This window comes from Echeneis naucrates, chromosome 8, assembly GCF_900963305.1.
Source record: "Echeneis naucrates chromosome 8, fEcheNa1.1, whole genome shotgun sequence".
NCBI lineage: Eukaryota > Metazoa > Chordata > Actinopteri > Carangiformes > Echeneidae > Echeneis > Echeneis naucrates.
In genome coordinates, this window is record NC_042518.1 from 9,210,398 (window position 1) to 9,227,035 (window position 16,638).

The 16,638-nt window shown below is 41.4% G+C and overlaps 2 protein-coding genes across 2 annotated transcripts; both read right to left on the bottom strand.

Moving 5' to 3' along the window:
* Positions 1–947: 947 nt before the first annotated feature.
* LOC115047804 (dual specificity mitogen-activated protein kinase kinase 6-like) lies at positions 948–11,158 on the bottom strand. The gene is made up of 12 exons (XM_029508976.1): positions 10,850–11,158; positions 7,004–7,073; positions 6,387–6,435; positions 6,179–6,292; positions 5,801–5,920; positions 5,603–5,719; positions 4,969–5,020; positions 4,741–4,868; positions 4,126–4,203; positions 3,288–3,427; positions 3,018–3,063; positions 948–2,875 (listed from the first exon to the last, which is right to left on the bottom strand). The coding sequence occupies exons 1-12, from the start codon at positions 10,866–10,868 to the stop codon at positions 2,798–2,800; spliced, it is 1,011 nt and encodes a 336-aa protein (XP_029364836.1). The 5' UTR covers positions 10,869–11,158; the 3' UTR covers positions 948–2,797.
* A 767-nt stretch (positions 11,159–11,925) lies between these two features.
* btbd17b (BTB (POZ) domain containing 17b) lies at positions 11,926–15,203 on the bottom strand. The gene is made up of 3 exons (XM_029509129.1): positions 15,122–15,203; positions 13,442–13,727; positions 11,926–13,121 (listed from the first exon to the last, which is right to left on the bottom strand). Exons 1-3 carry the CDS (start codon positions 15,201–15,203, stop codon positions 12,047–12,049), a joined length of 1,443 nt encoding a protein of 480 aa, XP_029364989.1. The 3' UTR covers positions 11,926–12,046.
* Between the last annotated feature and the right edge of the window lie 1,435 nt (positions 15,204–16,638).

Consider the following 16,638-nt stretch of genomic DNA (forward strand, 5'->3'; position numbering starts at 1 on the left):
TTGCAGCAGTAAGAGTGTTAAGTGGAGTGAGGAGCAGCCTCAAAAGCAAACAAATACAACAAAATGTATACAGAAGGAGAACAATCAACAAGCTCAACGTTGACCTGCATTTCTGTTGTGTCAACAAATCTCATGAAAACCACCAAAGATTCAGACGCACCGCCCTCCATCCCCAAATCTCCTGACCTCCCTGTCCCATCGGTGAACTCAGGGTCAAGTGCACAGGCTGGCTTCTATAAAAGTCTCTAGAGAAAAAAAAAAAAGGTACTAAAACAGGAGTGAAAGGTGTATTTGTGTTGGTGGATATCCTGTAATTTCAGGTACAAGTGAGGTGGGGCGATCCGAGAGGGCTGGCTTCATGAGCGCAGTGGGTTATCAAGACACAAACAGTTAAATCATCCTTGTGGCAACCATGTTATCTGAGGTTGACTGCACTGCTGAACTGAAACCAATGACTGCAATCAATGGCGGAGCCACAGTCTTTTAACCAGGGTTAAAGTAGGCCTCAGTGCAAAGTAACACCACTTTTGTTGAGATAAAAGTGTTTAGAGCAGGATGGCCGCATGCGTTAATAAGTAAATACAGTAATATAGCAATGAGACCTTGAGGCTCAAAATGTGCATAACCAAGACAAACTTATGCTTTGTTTAGCATTTGCTTTTTTTCTATAAAATTGTAGCAATCATGACATGATGGTTATAAATGAACATACTGAACAATAAAGCCTTTATTTTTTTGTCTTTCCATAGTTCAAGTTTGTCAGTCCCACCCAATTAAAAGGTGGCAAATAGAGTGAAGGAGTAAGAGGTAGAGCAAGTGTTCCATTCTTATTGTGATCAGCGTGAAAACTCACTTTTACACACCAAGGGAATGGCCATCCAAATCAGGCCAACGAAGGGAAAAAAAAAAAAAAAAAAAAAAGGAAACAACAACAACAACAAAAAAAAAAAACAACCTCAAACAGCAGCTTTTTTGTGGTGTTGCTAGCTTTCCCTTATTATTCACAATCATAAATACTCCTAACTCACTGACGTTTGATAAAGGTCGCACTACAGTGTAAACCAGAGAGGAAATGAGTGCTAGCCATGAACAGAGGGACGGCAGTTATCATCACTAACGTCACCATCATCATCATCATCATCATCATCATCATCACAGTCTCTGAACACTTGTGGGGAGTGGGGAAACTGCCGCATGGCAAGGGCCTCCTGTTATCAGTCCAAGGAGTTCTGCATAGTATAGTCGGACAGACTAGATAATGGCTGCCCACCATGGACTGAAAAGAGGCTTTCGGTCCAGCACTCAAGGAGAGTATAACCTGGGGGGTGTTATGGGGGTGAGGGAAAAAAAAAAGAAAGAGAGAGCAGTTGAGCCTGATTGCAGATCAGTCCAAAATAGGTGTATGACAGTCAGCTGGTCCTGTGAGTACAAGTTTGTGTACATGCATCACACTGCATTAAAACTAACCAATTCCAACCACTCTACCATTCATCTACACTGCCAGGTCGGGACAGTGCCATGTTACATTAAAAAAGGAGATAGTATTTACATCTTTAACATATAAATTATTTCCCTACCATACTGTTTGAGTAAGGCATAATAAGGTCTCTGGAAAAAAAAAAAAAGAAAAAAGAAAATATAAGTGCCTTGTATGAAAAGACTATGCTGACTCCAGAATTGAGAAAGGTTGGCAAAGAAAGGAACAAGCTTAAATGTGGCCAAAATAAAAATCACAAAGCAGACCAGAACAAGTCCAAAAAAAGAAGAAGGGGCAAAAAAAAACAAAAAACACAACAAAACCATTAATGTAGTAATTCATGAAGACTATTTGCGAGATGGCACACAGAAAACGATAAAGCTGTGAGCCTGATTAGGCAACCTCTGAATACTTCCAGGTAGTAACAGTGGCAAGCACCGGAGTCCACCTCTTTAATACCCAAGAAAGGAGAGAAGTACGGTGGCGGGGGGGGTGGGGCTGTCACTGCATCGATGATTAAGTCTCAGATCAACAATGATATGGGACACCTTCCTGCCTTGCTACAACCAAGCGATCTAGGAATGACTTGCAGCTCCTCTTGCCCAGAATGTGACCTTTGACATTTCTTACACATTTTGTCTCAACCCTGGAGCCTCCGACAGCCTGGCCCGTGACAACTGCAGCGCCTGCTCTGACCGATTGCCTCGGGGCGGAGCAAGGTCCGTCTGACAAACAAGACCCTAGTCTGGTAAAATTCACACTTTTCAATGATATACAGTATCAAAACTCTGTATAATGAGAAAACATACAAACGCATATGCAAATATAGCTTTCAATAGGCAACAACATACATGTTAACTGTTGGTTTTTTGCAGATGAAATTCAAATGATTCATACAATATGTGTCACAAAGAAATAATGGCTGGCTCTGTCCATTCTGAAAAGCGAGGGAATAAGGGCAGAGGGGGGCCAAAAACAAGAACAAGACAATAATAAGAAATCAGGTTCAGTTCATATTCATCATGTTGGTTGATTGCACACACAGGAAGCTTGGAGGAGTGAATTAAACCACTCCAGTTGGCCGTACGAGTTCATATTACCACCACTCTCCCACCCCAGTGCTGCTTGGCTGCTGTCAGTCTTTGGGTCACTGAAACCCATTCCCCTCCCTCCCCCCTCCCTGTTGTGTGTGGGCACATGAGAGTCTGTCATTCCAGTGAGTTTAGAAAACAAAAACAAAACAAAAAAAAAGGTAAGCCATTGGTTCCTTTGCTGAGAGGTCCCGCCTACCCACATGGGGTGGAGCCTGGAGGGCGCCAATCAGTCATCCAGGATGACCTTGACAAAACTGGCCACATCTGTCTCTTTGGAGTCATGCACGGTGAAAAACGGATGTTTCTGCATCAAAAGAAGAAAAACTATGTTAATATTTGCGTCTGGGTTAGTTTGGAAAGTCTGGAAAAAAGTGAGAGCCAGAGCACAGTGAAGATACTTATTGGTGTTTAAGGGTTGGGACAAACAAAATGTAAAAACTACTAACCATTAATTCTGTATAAGCTGGTCTCTCATTTGGCTTCTTTCTTAAGCTGGGAAAAAAAAAAACAAGATGTAAATTCAAAAGTGAGAAGAGTTATTAAAACTTAAATGTTTTACTTTTAGTAGTGAAATACATTCCCATCCTCAAGCTCCACTTCGCCATTTAGTAAAAGCAAATACTGACCTCTGCTGGGTCTCTGGCGACTTTCTTTTTTTTTTTTTTTTTAAACAAGGTAAACAAACCATAACGTGTCCTTTTCCTGTGAGAGCTTACCACTGGGAAATGAAATCTACAAAGTCTGGGGAGAAACGGTCTGCAGGCAGCTGTGGAGACGGCTCATCCACCACCTGTTTGAGCTGCTGGAACGGGGTGCCCCATGAGTCATAGGGGAACTTCAAAATTGCCAATTCAATCTGAGAGGCAGAGAGAGGCTGATTTAACCACAACATGAAACAAAATTTCTTTGTTGAGAGCAATGCCTTCAAATTGCTGTCGAGCAATACTGATAACCCAATGCAACTAATTACTCTCCCATACAAAGTTATGCAATATGATTTGATTTTGTACTGCTTTACAGTTATTTATAGCATATACTTATTAAATGCAAGTTTTTGCACAATTGGTATTCGGTTTTTAAAATATATTGTTCAGATATATGTACCAGTTTTTTCATTTTTTATTTGCTTCATATACAAGTGATCAATTCCATAAATAAGACGTATCCAAAGCTCCTTTGGATAGTTTAAATAAAAACAGAATCTGTGACAGCATGAAGGGTGTGGCAATGACATGGCATAGATAACAATGAATGAATAAAAGTAGCTTTCATCTTTTACCTTAATGAGAATCGTGAATTTTTCTTCTTTGCAATACTTTTTGCAACTTTTTTGGGTTGTGGACGAAAAATTGATTCCATAAAACTAAGTTAACATTTACATTTGGTGTTGCAAATTGAAATAAAACAAAGTGAATAAAAAAATAATTTATTATCTAGAAACAAAACATGGTTGTGAACAATAATTTTTTAATCCACACTGAAAAGGGAGAACTTTGTTAATGTTAAGAAGTACCAAGTACAACCCCAAACTCGCCATAATCCATTTTTACTCACCATTGTGATACCCAGACTCCAAATGTCTGATTTAACACTGTAACCTTTTTGGTTGAGGTCAGGGTTGATCCGCTCAGGCTGAAATGGAAATTAAGATCAATATATAAATACCAACGCTATCAAGGAAAAAAAAAAAATCTTATCAATACAAAAACTGTACAATGCTCTTTAGGAATTCTGTTTTATAAAATGTAATATTAACTCTTTGACAAAGTAAAGTATAGAAAGTAAGGAGAGCTTTTTTAGTTTCATTTTTACACAGTATGTAATTCATGTTTTATCTAAGTGAGTTTAGAATAAATCTATTAGTTAAAATATGTATTTGAAAGGATATTAAATAATTAACTGATTTAGTTGAGAAACACTTCAGTCAAGATGTTGGAGGTTTGGACAGCAGAGCCTGATTACTATCAATTGGGGGTGCAGATTTTAGAACGGTTTCAAAGCCTTCTGGCTTTACTCCAGCTGATGAGTGTTTTCAGAGCCCAGAGAGTGACAATTGCCAGCCCTCGTTGAGCATTATGATCTTTGAGTAAATTTACAGAGCATTCTTTCCTAAATCTCACTGAGCCGGTACTAGGAATGTCTTCCTGAGCGTCCCCAGTCCCCACTCACCGCCATGTAGGGCTTACAGCCAGCATCCATTGTTTTAGCCACAGAGTCCACCAGGTGGCCACTGATGCCGAAGTCACACATTTTCACTTGGCCCTGAGTGTTGATCAGAACATTGGAGGGCTTCACATCTGCAGAGGGATATTGTTGAAGAGGGTAAGAAACCACTAATAGTCATCATAACAATAAGCATGAGTTGGGAAAACACACATATGATTTTGACCTACTTACCTCTGTGGATCACTGACAGATTACTATGCAGATGTTCTAATGCCTTCACAATCTATGGAGAAAAAAGGGGAAGAAAAGAAAACGAATGAACTCCACAGTGGGGAAAAAAGAACTATAGATGAAATCTCAAAGTTGCTTCCTTTACATGCACATTATTCATTGTTTCCTGGGTTGGTTTGTTGGTAATGCTATGCTTGAGTCACATAGATTTGGAAGAAGTAACACTGACTATTTAAAGTGTGTGACAGACAAAACAATGGGTTTAATTTTTCTTTCTTTTTTTAACTAGTGGTGATAACATCAATCCATACCATTTTAGAAGAATCGCTACAAATATAGTTGTTTTCTTTGATGAGAAAATTGATGTTTCCCTCATTGTTCAATCTGTTCATATTAAAATAATGATTTGTTGGGGTACATGAAGAAAGGATTTCTTGATAAGGAATGGTTTCTCTGTAATCCTATGGATTAATCCAGAACATCTCTGGCTATATTGCTGATTTGTAAACATTCTCAACATGATGGCAAGACTCCAGAAGATCACTGTGCCCGACTTATGTTTATTTTCATGACAAGCATGTTTTTTTTTTTTTAAACTATCCCTATAATGTTCATATAAATGCACTTGACTTACTGCTACTGTGATTTTTCCTAATATGTCCTCAGGGATGGTTTTGCCTTTATCAATGACTTTCTTATAGAACTTATCCAGAGAAGTGTCCATCAGCTCCATACAGATCCAAACATCCCCCTGAAAAAGAGAGGGAAGAAACAAAATGATTTACAGCTGTCACAAATGATTTATGATTGAAGACTGAAATCCTGGTATCACCTCTCTGAAGAGGGCGCCGTAGAAAGTCACAGTATAGAAGCAGTCAACCGTCCTCATAGAAATGTCCAGGTCCATCAGAAGCCTCTTCTGCTCCAGAGTGTTGACTGTAGCTCGGATCCTCTGAGGTCACAAACATCACAGACGGGTTGTCAGTTTCATCACATTTTGGATGTAGCTTAAATCAAATAGCATCAAGTGTCCTATAACTCCCCATTCTCAATATAACATGTCACACATTTTGACAGATCTGATCAAAATGTTTAGAAAGTTGAGCATATATGATGAATACATGAATGAGTCATGGTGTCTATTTTAAAACCTTGGTGCATCTACACAGATGCGAAACCAGGTAACCTCAGCAGCAGCCTCCCAGCCTACCTTGACAGCCATGATAACACCACTGGGCACATGTTTCATCTTGTCCACCACACCATACGCTCCCCTCCCCAGCTCTGCAATCTGCTCCAAGTCATCTGCCTTCACCACAAAGTTCTGGAGCAAGGAGGCAGACATCACATTAAAGTTTGCATGCAGCAGACTCAGCAAAAGATACAACAGCATGTCTGAAATACAGAGCCAGCTTTACCTGGTCTCCAATTGTGACGCAGGCTTTAGAGTCAAGATCTCGAGGGGGTCTGCAGACAGACAGCAACAATGAAACCGTGGATAACAAATTTTTGTGGTCAGTTTTCATGCCACAATACTCATTATAGTATTGGCTCTTATACACTGAGAGAAACTGTGCAATGTTGTTAAAGCTTTGTTAATTTGAAATAAACATTAATTCATGTAGGTCCTAAGAACAATAATAAAAACAAGTGACCCATGCAAGATCTTCATGCTTTCTGAAACCAGGGGACTCTGCAGCTCGTATTTAACAAGTGCACCAGACAGAGGACATGTAAATGAGCGCAGATACTGTGGGGAAACTTTATCTAAAAGTTAACTAATGGTCATGAAAAGCTATAATGGCTGAACTGATAATGGAAAGGCTGACTGAGTTCAAATGTAACAAATTATATGTAGACACACACACACCACGTTCTCTGTAATAGAGAAATTTACTAGTCCATTTTGGCCAACATACACCAATACCTATGATAGTCTAATATAGGCTTATTTACTGCATACATAAATACATACATACATACAGACAGGCTCTAACTGTATTGTTATCACCACATAGTTAAAAAGGAAGCTTACGCTGCTGCTGCTGGTGGGGGCTGTGCAAACACTTCTTTGGCCAGCTTCAGCCCAGGGTTCTTCTTCTTCCCTTTAGAGACAAGAATTAAGAAAGCCATTACAATCTCAGCTTCATGACTGATCTAATGATCAAAAAAGATGATATTTAACGAATACTGCACATTTGTTTGTTTTACAGCATTTTCATTTGAGGGACTAAGGTAGATTATAATGAGTATATTGGCCACATTACTGTGTTGTTGCAAGCAGTTTTCTTGAAAACCCCAGGTTTTAGGTACAGGCCTTTTAAAGTGGCAAGTAATTGTTTTTAATTTACTTTAAATGATCCATATTGGTATTCATATTGATAGGATTTATTCCAGTCTGGTAGATAAGAGTGTTTTCAAGGTTGCAATCAATTTACAATTGCTACTGAAACAAACCATGGCAAATGATCTGTTATCTAACTGGAGATTAGGTGTACTAAAAGCTGAGGCCCCGCAAAAGAGAGAAGGTGGACTCAATGACTAATCATCATTGGTATGATGATTCAAATAATAACAGAAAGGGGTGGGGGGGTTGACAGGAATCAGGCCTTCCTTCCTGTTAGATTTTTTTTTTTTTTTTTATTGTTACAGATCACCTCTCAATGTGTTTTTCTGTTCTGTGTTGTCTGTTTAGGATCTGTCGTTTGCTTGGTTTTGTTTTTTGTTTTTTTTTTATCTGGTGTATGGCACTGTTAACTGTGTGAAATCAATGACATCGGCCCATTCATAAACACAGTTTACCAGCAGCCCCTGGGGCTTCCCACAATGGGCTGCAAGTCTCTGCCAGAATGACACAGTTACTGGTCTTACGAGCAGCAACACAGGAAAAACAGTTCAACACTTCTTGACACTGACACTTGCATTCAACATTTTGGCTCCTGTTGCAAGGTCAACACAAAAACAGAACACTTTTCTTATTGACCTCTGTCTGCATGTGCTGTGTATTGGCCAGATTTCCACCCATTGGGATGTGATGAGAAACATTTTGGGCCTGGCTGTTTATTTCCTGTACTTGCAACATATGGGGGTGGTGGGGTTGCACAGGACAGCGTTATCCAGAGGAAGACACATTCACTTCAGAACAAAGGCAAAAAGGCTTTACAGAAACTAGGAAAAGTTAGCAACTTTCTGGATGATTTTTAACTGACAGTAGCTGTGTGGGTCTTGTATTTGCCAATGAGTGAGTCACACCTCTCCAATCTGGAGGAAGTACGATTGGGTAAACCCCTCCTTTGCTTGATCAAGCTGGAAGGGAAGTGAAGTTTTGCTAAGATTTTAGATTCTCTGGCCAACCAAATATCAGACAAGTCCATTTTGTGCTGCAGACCTAAAATAGGCCTACAGTGTCTGGACAGACTATGATAGTTTCACGTGGTAGGGAGAGATTTAAGTGTGATTTACTCACACACGCTGGGTCAAAAATAGATTTTGCATTTCCTCTGTGTGGGATGGAGTGAGCACTCTTTACCATAGAGTGAGCGTTCTGATGACCTGACAAATAAGAACAAGCAATAAAACTAGAGTAGGACACGGACACTGGTGCAGTGCAAAAGCCTCTGACATGACAAACATCCAACTCAATGTGTTATATTCAGGCTGCTGGACACGTTTAAGAATCCTTTGGAAACTGCAGAGAGTAAAAAATATTTCAGACAGAGCTATTGTATATGTTTCTGTTAGGTATTGGATTTGGAATACTATAATACCCCTGTTAGGAAGCTGTCCTGTTTTGGGAGCCAGTGTGTAGTGTGTGCAGTGACCCTATGGCAAGGGCTGTGGGGTGGGATATGACTCATCCCCCGCCAGACTGGACACATCCGCTGAAAACACAACAACTGTCAGGACCCTTTGGGAAATATGATGTCACTTCATCTGGTCCACTTGCTGCTCACTGTCCCCATTCAGGCTAACTGAGGCCAGTGTCATTGCAGCTCACTGCTGCAGGACCTGACTGGTCCTCAGAATGAGCTAAATAGCACACAATAGTGCCATGACATCAGCCACAGCTGCAGGTAAGATACAATGAGGCAAGACAGAAAAAAATACACACAGAGATCTAATTTTTTGAAAGGATCTGATTCTCATATCCAAATATGCTACAAGTTTCAACTACTGTGTTAGCAGTGCACAGTTTCACAGGAAATGCATCAATTCTTAGAAAAACCAATTGCTCTTGATGTTCAGCACAAAAATATCCACAGTGCAGTAACACATGAGCAATGTGAACAAGAATTTCTGGATTGTGCAGAAGATCAAAGTTTCAATAGCTGTGTGGCAAGTCCCCATCAGGAAGCTCCAGCCTCAGAGCGCGTCCATATACAGACAATGATGACTCATGCACAGATTATCTTCCACACCACCCTATCAGTCGTGTTAGGGAGAACCCAATCTGCAAACATGCCTCAGCAATACCATGTACAGCACTGCCAAGTATTTAGGTCCACTTCACTCGTGACCAGAGAAGGCACAACAACTCTTTATAGCGGCAAGCAAAAAAACAAAGAAAAATCAATTTTCACAAAAACACATCAAGGCTGCTCTGATGTACTTGATGATAATAATAATAATAATAATAATAGCACAGAAGTTGTGTAGCAGCTATGGAGTGTATTTTTGCAGTCAGTGAACTGTCAACAAAGAGAGGCTGCACTAGGTATTGCTGCTGCAAGTCAAAACATGCCATGGTAGGCCAAAGGCTGTGATTGCCTGAGCAGCACCCAGCCAATCTGCACAGCCCTCTCAAAAACAGTGTGTACTCCCGACCATGGTAACGCTAGTATGATTGTGTAACAGCACAAGCGGTGAACTTGAAATGTAAATTGACATCATCATCATGCTCCGTGTGTGTGACGCAGAGGAAGGTCCTTGATTTTTCCAAAGGTGTGTGTTTTATTCAGCAGGGGACAGCAGTGTGTGTGTGTGTGTGTGTGTGTGTGTGTGTGTGTGTGTGTGTGTGTGTGTGTGTGTGTGTGTGTGTGTGTGTGTGTGTGTGTGTGAGTGAGTGACAGGCGGAAGCCAGGAGCGTGATAGCGCCCTGGTTCATCATCATCGTCGTCATCACCCCTTGTTTGTTTATTTTTGTTGTTTTGTTTTTAGAAAAACTAAGGAATTTCCACCGGAGGGCGGCGGCGGCGGTGGGGGGGACCAAAAAAAAAAAAAAAGCCATGTTCATGGACGCGGCGCTAAAAATATTTTTTTCGCTAACGCACTGGCTAAACCTAAATGACCCGATGCAATCGATGAGTCATGAGGCAGAAAAACACAAACACCTGTGGTCCCAGTGTGCTTTACTTTACTGAAGGGGAAAAACTAATCTCAGCGCGGATATTTCCAGCTCGTGAGGGGGGCGTGGGGGTGGAGGGGGGGTGTCGGGGGTGTTGGGGGTCGTCGGTGTGGGGGAGCAAGTTGCTTGGTAATTTACATCTTGGCAAAAGTCCTTTATTGTCGTGAAAACTGTGTTAGCTAGCCACCACACGGGAACTTAGGCGAAGCGATGCGAGCAGACCCATTAGTTAAAATATATATCTACAAAAATAAAAGGCCCTTAGCAGCAGGTCCACGGTGAATACCTTCAGACACGGGGTTTCTACACACTTTACGTGATGATAGAAAAAGCTGGGAAGACATGCTGGCTAGCTCTCATACATGCAAGCCTTCCACCTGGCAAGGTTACTTTTTTTTTTTTTTTTTTTTTTTTACAACATCGCTAGCTAAACTACTTCCACGCAAATCTGCACGTAGATATTCAACATACATATGCGCGGCTATTTTTTTTTAAGAACAGAGACGAAGAGAAAGAGAGAGAAAAAAACACACTTACCTCCTTTAGACAGAGACATTTCCCCTTTGCTTTGATGAGGGGGAAGGGAAGCACAAAGACTTTTGCCTTTTTTTACTCCCTCCCTCCCTGCATCTACCCTTACACCCGCTCAGGATCGCTGGCTTGTCGTGCAAAAACTAGCAGCGATTAAAACCAGGCGGCTCGTCCTCGTGCACCCTCCGCGTGTCGATCGGCAGCTCGCGCGTTCAACGATCGAGCAGCAGATGAATGCACGGCTTTGAATAAAGTCGGCGGAGCTTCGTACAGTTCGACTTTAGTTTGCTAACAAAACCTGTACTTTTAGGGTGGCCAAAGTCTGACAGCTGAAGGTTCCAGCGACGTGATGACGTACTTCCCGTCTCGCGCCAAGCATTGTGGTCCAAGTAGTTTTAAGTGTAAGAGCACTTCATGGAGAAAATAGCGCTAGCAAAGGTTACTTCGAAATGTTACTGAAAAATATTATATTTACAAACAATCTTTGTTTTTTTTTTTTTGTTTTTTTTTTTTTTTTTGGGGGGGGGGGGTTACGAGGAAATGTCACTACAGACAAATGTGTGTCTTATTGTCTTTTATTGATGATTATTTTTTGTTGTTTGTTTCGGGGGATGAAAACACTCGCTCTGAAAGTTAGAGGAAATGCCTGTGTAATCGTAAATAAGGTGAAAAAAAGAAAGAGAAAAGAAAACAACTACAGCATACTAAGGAACACTGATAACTGGATTGCACCTTAAATTACATATTTTGGTATGTTAAAAGCAAAATTTACATTTGACTTGCTCAACGATAAAATCAATAAAATTAATACCAATTACAATTTATTTGAAAACAAAACTTATATAGTACCTATGCACGCAATATTACCCATCACAGAGATTTAATACATTTAAGGAACAAACAGTTGGACAATAAAATATCTGAACAAACAAAGTAACGTGTCTTTTTCTGTTTGTTAATTTGTTTTTCTGTGCATGAAATACTCAAAATCCCACCCTCACTGATGCTATAACCACTGCTTAGCTGTTAAACTTTATTGTATCAGACAACCCCTTGTTTAATAGTTGGAAGACAAAATGTACAATCTAATAACAATGGAGATGTCAAAGATCTAACACATCAACAGTATGTGATATGAGTGCACTTTGGAATATAAGCATGTGATTTTGTGGGTGCAGGTGAGGTCAAATCAAATTTCAGCCTTTACTTCCTAGCGACAAGGAGAGTGTGGTAAAGAGGTTTTATTACAATGTGCAGATAGAGAGAGCTGTCAATTAAGTATTCTGATGCACGGCGCTGAAGGTCAGCATCCACCAGGAAATCTCCAGCCTCTTCAGTGCTTTGATGGAAGTTGTAGACATGGCGGACCACCACTTTTCCTTGCTGTTTTGCCAATACGATCACTGTCTTCTGGAAACTCACACCAGCAAAGTCTGGACTGGAAGTTGCTGGTGTTACAATAATGCGAGGTCGCCCTCCATCTGTACGGGTGGGTTGCATTGCACCCAGCTCGGTATAGGTTGACCTGGCACTGAGCGGGAACCAGCGGGGAGAGAAGAGGGCGTTCCATGTCACTCTCTTACTGGAGTCATGGCCACTAGGCCCCAGCTGTGTCTGGAAGCTGAAACTGCGGTCATCACGGGTTGGGTTATTGATGACCCATGGGGAACCCCAGGAGGAGGACAGGTAGTTGCGGGGAGTAAAAATACTGCAGTTGACATCAAAATACTTGGCAAGCTGAATAGGTGAGGCAGAGTGAAATTGGAATGCTAGATAGAGGAGATCACGAATAGACTCGTAATATTTCACCATGAGGGTGGATTGCTTCTGAAGACGGAAGAGGTGCTGAGGGGGGATCATGCCATATCGAACAGCCCTGAGAGCACTCTCCACTGTAGCGCTGACAGGTTGGTTCTGGTTAATCCAGGCCTCCAGGGCTTCGTAGAGCTCTAGCTCACTCTGCAGAATGAGGTCAGAGCGCTGGAGCAAGGAGAGGAGTAGGTCTTCGCTGATGGAGCCCCATTCTCCGCTCTGCAGCACAGAAGACAAGTTCCAGGACAGATACTGCAAGCAGCTGTCCCGCAAGGCCATGTCCCCAATTTGTAGTGCATAGTTGTACCAACCAACCACATGGCCTGAGGGAGAATCGCTGGACAGATGCAAGGTCATATATTGGGTCAGACCCTGCTGCAAACCCCACACACGATACTTGCTGGCCAGCTTATGCAGAGAAATAGCCTGATCTAGTCGCACTGAGATGTCACCGCAATACAAATACCTGCAAGAGAAAAACAAAATGCAAAAGCCATCCGAAAAAACAAAGAACAAATCTTCCTGGGAGGCATACTATTTTGAAGCTGCTGTCTTCACAAATCTGACTCACTGGAAAAAAACCCACATCGTCCAATATTTGACTTTGAACGTCAAACAGCAGGTATAAATTTAGATTATTTCACAAGGTGAAGCATTTCACTGCTCGAGAAAAAAAGTAAATGGTGGGAAAGACAAATGTGGAAAATATACAAGCATCCACTCCATGGTTTGCTCAATGGTTTTGTTTAATCAACCTGATTAACTCAGATTGAGTTTCACCCTCACCTGATAAACTTGTCAAAGACACTTGCACAGTCGGCAGTCTCCCTCAGAACCAAAGCGCTGTTATTGCGAGTGAGCAGCAGCTCTTCGAACACATCACTCTGTAGGGTGAGAACCAGGCTGTGGGCCTGGATCACCTTCACCTCGTCCGTGTTGATGGTCTGCACGCGAAGAGTGACATCACTGCCATTTCCCATGGCCAGCAGGGTCTCCATGCGCTGCACCAAACTCATCGAGTGATTCAGTACCGTGCCCCCATTGTCCAGTGCAGCGTCCTGCTTCAGGGCAGCTGTGAAATGAGCAACACAATAGGAACACCTGACAGAAACACTATCATCATCATCCTCCACCTGCAGGAGAAAATCCTCTTGTCCTCCTGCAATTACCATCATTTTCAGCTTTTTCCAGAGATATTGCCCTTTTTAGCTTCTTCTTTGCATCAACTTGACTGAATTGGTAAGTATTTGTTCTACCACTTAAATCAGATTTGACACAGCAAGAAATGGACAAAGCACTTTCTAATCATTCAGGTCAACCACAACTGGTAAAATGTGTCAGACAGGCACATCCAACAATCCAAAATTTTTTCTGGTTTTAATTGAAAGAGAAAGCGAGCGACAGCCCAGGTGGCTGACTCAGAAAACCTCTAATACCAGGTGCTCAGAAAAGAATCTTGAGTTTGCAGCACCGCTGCAGATGGGGGCTTCTATGGTCCTTCTTGAGTCTAAGTACAAGTGGCACTTACTGGAGAATCACACATGGAAGACTTAGCCCGACAAGCTGCTGTATCCATTCTGTGCTGCCACAGTCATCAGCAGCTTTGTTGGACTGTTACTGGGGGTTTAATGAGACACAGGGGGAGCACACTTTGCTCCCTGCATTGCCTCACAGTCTTCATTTCCCCATCGCAATCAAGTGCCCCCACTTCAATGTAACCTTTTTCCAATTAGACAGCCAGCACCCTGAGCCATCTGAAAATGATGGAGAGTGCAGTGGTGAGCACTGATATGATGATTTTGGCTCATAGTAGCCTTTGAAAAATCACCACACAATTTATTATAACCCTGTGACACAATTTACATTCTGAAAAAAAATAAAATAAAAAATTCAAAATAGACCCCCAAAAAGTAATGAATAATTAATAATTGAGTGTCTTGTCTACTCAAGAACAGCTGAAAACAAAATAAAAATAATTAGATAAAAGATTTCATACACTGTCCTTAAATTAGATTAGTCTGTGCTCACAAGGAATTTCAAATGATATCCACTCTGACAGCAAAGGAATGTGGCCTTCAATTGCTCTGGTCAAAGTAAGCTCTTCTCTCAGGAGTAAAAAAAAAAAGCTTTCCCTCAGTGCTTGTACTCTACTGTGGCACTGAGCCGGCAATGCACTTGCCTGTCTTTCCCTGCACCCAGCAGACAGATAGATGAGGACAGGATGAGTAGAATAGATAAATACCCATCCCCTGCCCTGAGGCTGGGCGCGAGCCACACATTCATACTGTGCTCTACAACCCACTGACAGTATGAGGGTGGCTGTACGGAAATAGAACAATACAGCTTCATCTCACAATGTGGGATATTGACGAGAAATTGAAAAAATAAAATCCAAAAGATGCAAAAGATGAGATGACTCTCTAAAAGCAAACAATTTAACCTAGTGATGCTATTTTGTTATCTTACCTCCTCTAACTGTGACACAGTGGAAGAGCAGGGTGCCCACAAAGACCCAGGCAGGGATCCCTTGTTCACATGAGCGTACCATATCTTCTCAGATCTCCCCTGCTTCTCTTGTGTTCCTCCGTGCCACTCTTCCCTGACCCTTCCTCCTGCTGCTCTCTTCCTTTGTCCTGTGTGTGCAGAAAGGTGTGTTGCCCTCCGTGTGCCGCCCGGCTCCCTGTCCCGCACTCTTTATGTAGGACGCTGGCCTTTCCCTGGCGCATCTCACAACCCCACGGACTCCATTGATTGGTGGAATCTGGCAGGGGCGTTGCTATAGCGACAGCTTTGATTTTGAATTTCTCCCTTTTGGATGTTACATGGCATTGATCAACGGCACCGGGGCCAGCCAAGGGCTCAACGTGTTTTCTTTCTTTTCTTTTTTCTTTTTTTTGATTATTTAAAAAGTCAATGAGGTTAGACACTTCTAACACAGATTCATGCTTTAATGGCATTGCGAAAGGCAAGATCTATCAAGTGCAAAATTATGTTTATGATATCTGTTTTAAGAATAATTTCTGACATTTATTGGTCAATTAATAAGAGCAGATTGCCACTAAAGCTGTCAGCCAAAAGTAATTGAAGCGCTAATTTGTATGACCAACAGCTGTCAATCAAATTTTATAATCCAATTTCAGTTTTTCAATTGACAGTAATTACTTTATTGATGGCATTTTAATCTAAGTAATTGGAGGATAATTGAATTGGTGCTAGGTCCTCTAATCAACCCAAGGCAGGATCTGCTCATTAAATTCAACTGCCATTTTTATCTTCTGAGATGTATTTTTAGTTGTCTACGTAAAAAAATATTTTTTAAAAACGCTTGGTGAATTACACATTAAGGTAAAAATATTTTCAGATGGCCTGTAAGTACAAGCAGTTCTTTCATCCACAACCTCATAGTGTGTGTAAAATATTATGAATATGTGGAGTATGGACACGGTCCAGCAGGATGTGAAGTTAATGGCTGCTGTTGGCAGGAACATACCACGTTCAGAGCTATTATAATCAATATGAATGCTATAACAACCCAAAGTGAGCTAGAATAGCATGCGCTAACATATACAAGGGGTGCAATGGCACTTACTGTATGAGACCTTTCCTGCTGCCTGTGAATATGCCCTCAGTCTTCAAAGTGATGTTTACAGTTCCATTTAAATGAATCTTTATTTACCACTCAGCTAGAATTGATCTGCAGAAATGGGTCAATCAATACTGGGATACCTGTTAAAAACTTCTAAAAAAAAAAAAAAAAGAGCTGCACTGTGTATGGAGCTGATATTAGTTCTAAAAAAAATCAATCCATCAGACCAGGCCATTGGTCCACACGGCAAATTTATACTAACATGCCACAATGTGATAAATGTGTTTAAAATAGCCCCAATTCGACTATGCTCCATACTGGACGGACAAGAAGAAACACCATCTCAGAGGGAATTGGGTTATATCGAAGCCCTGAGGGCTGCCTGGCTGCAGTGAAA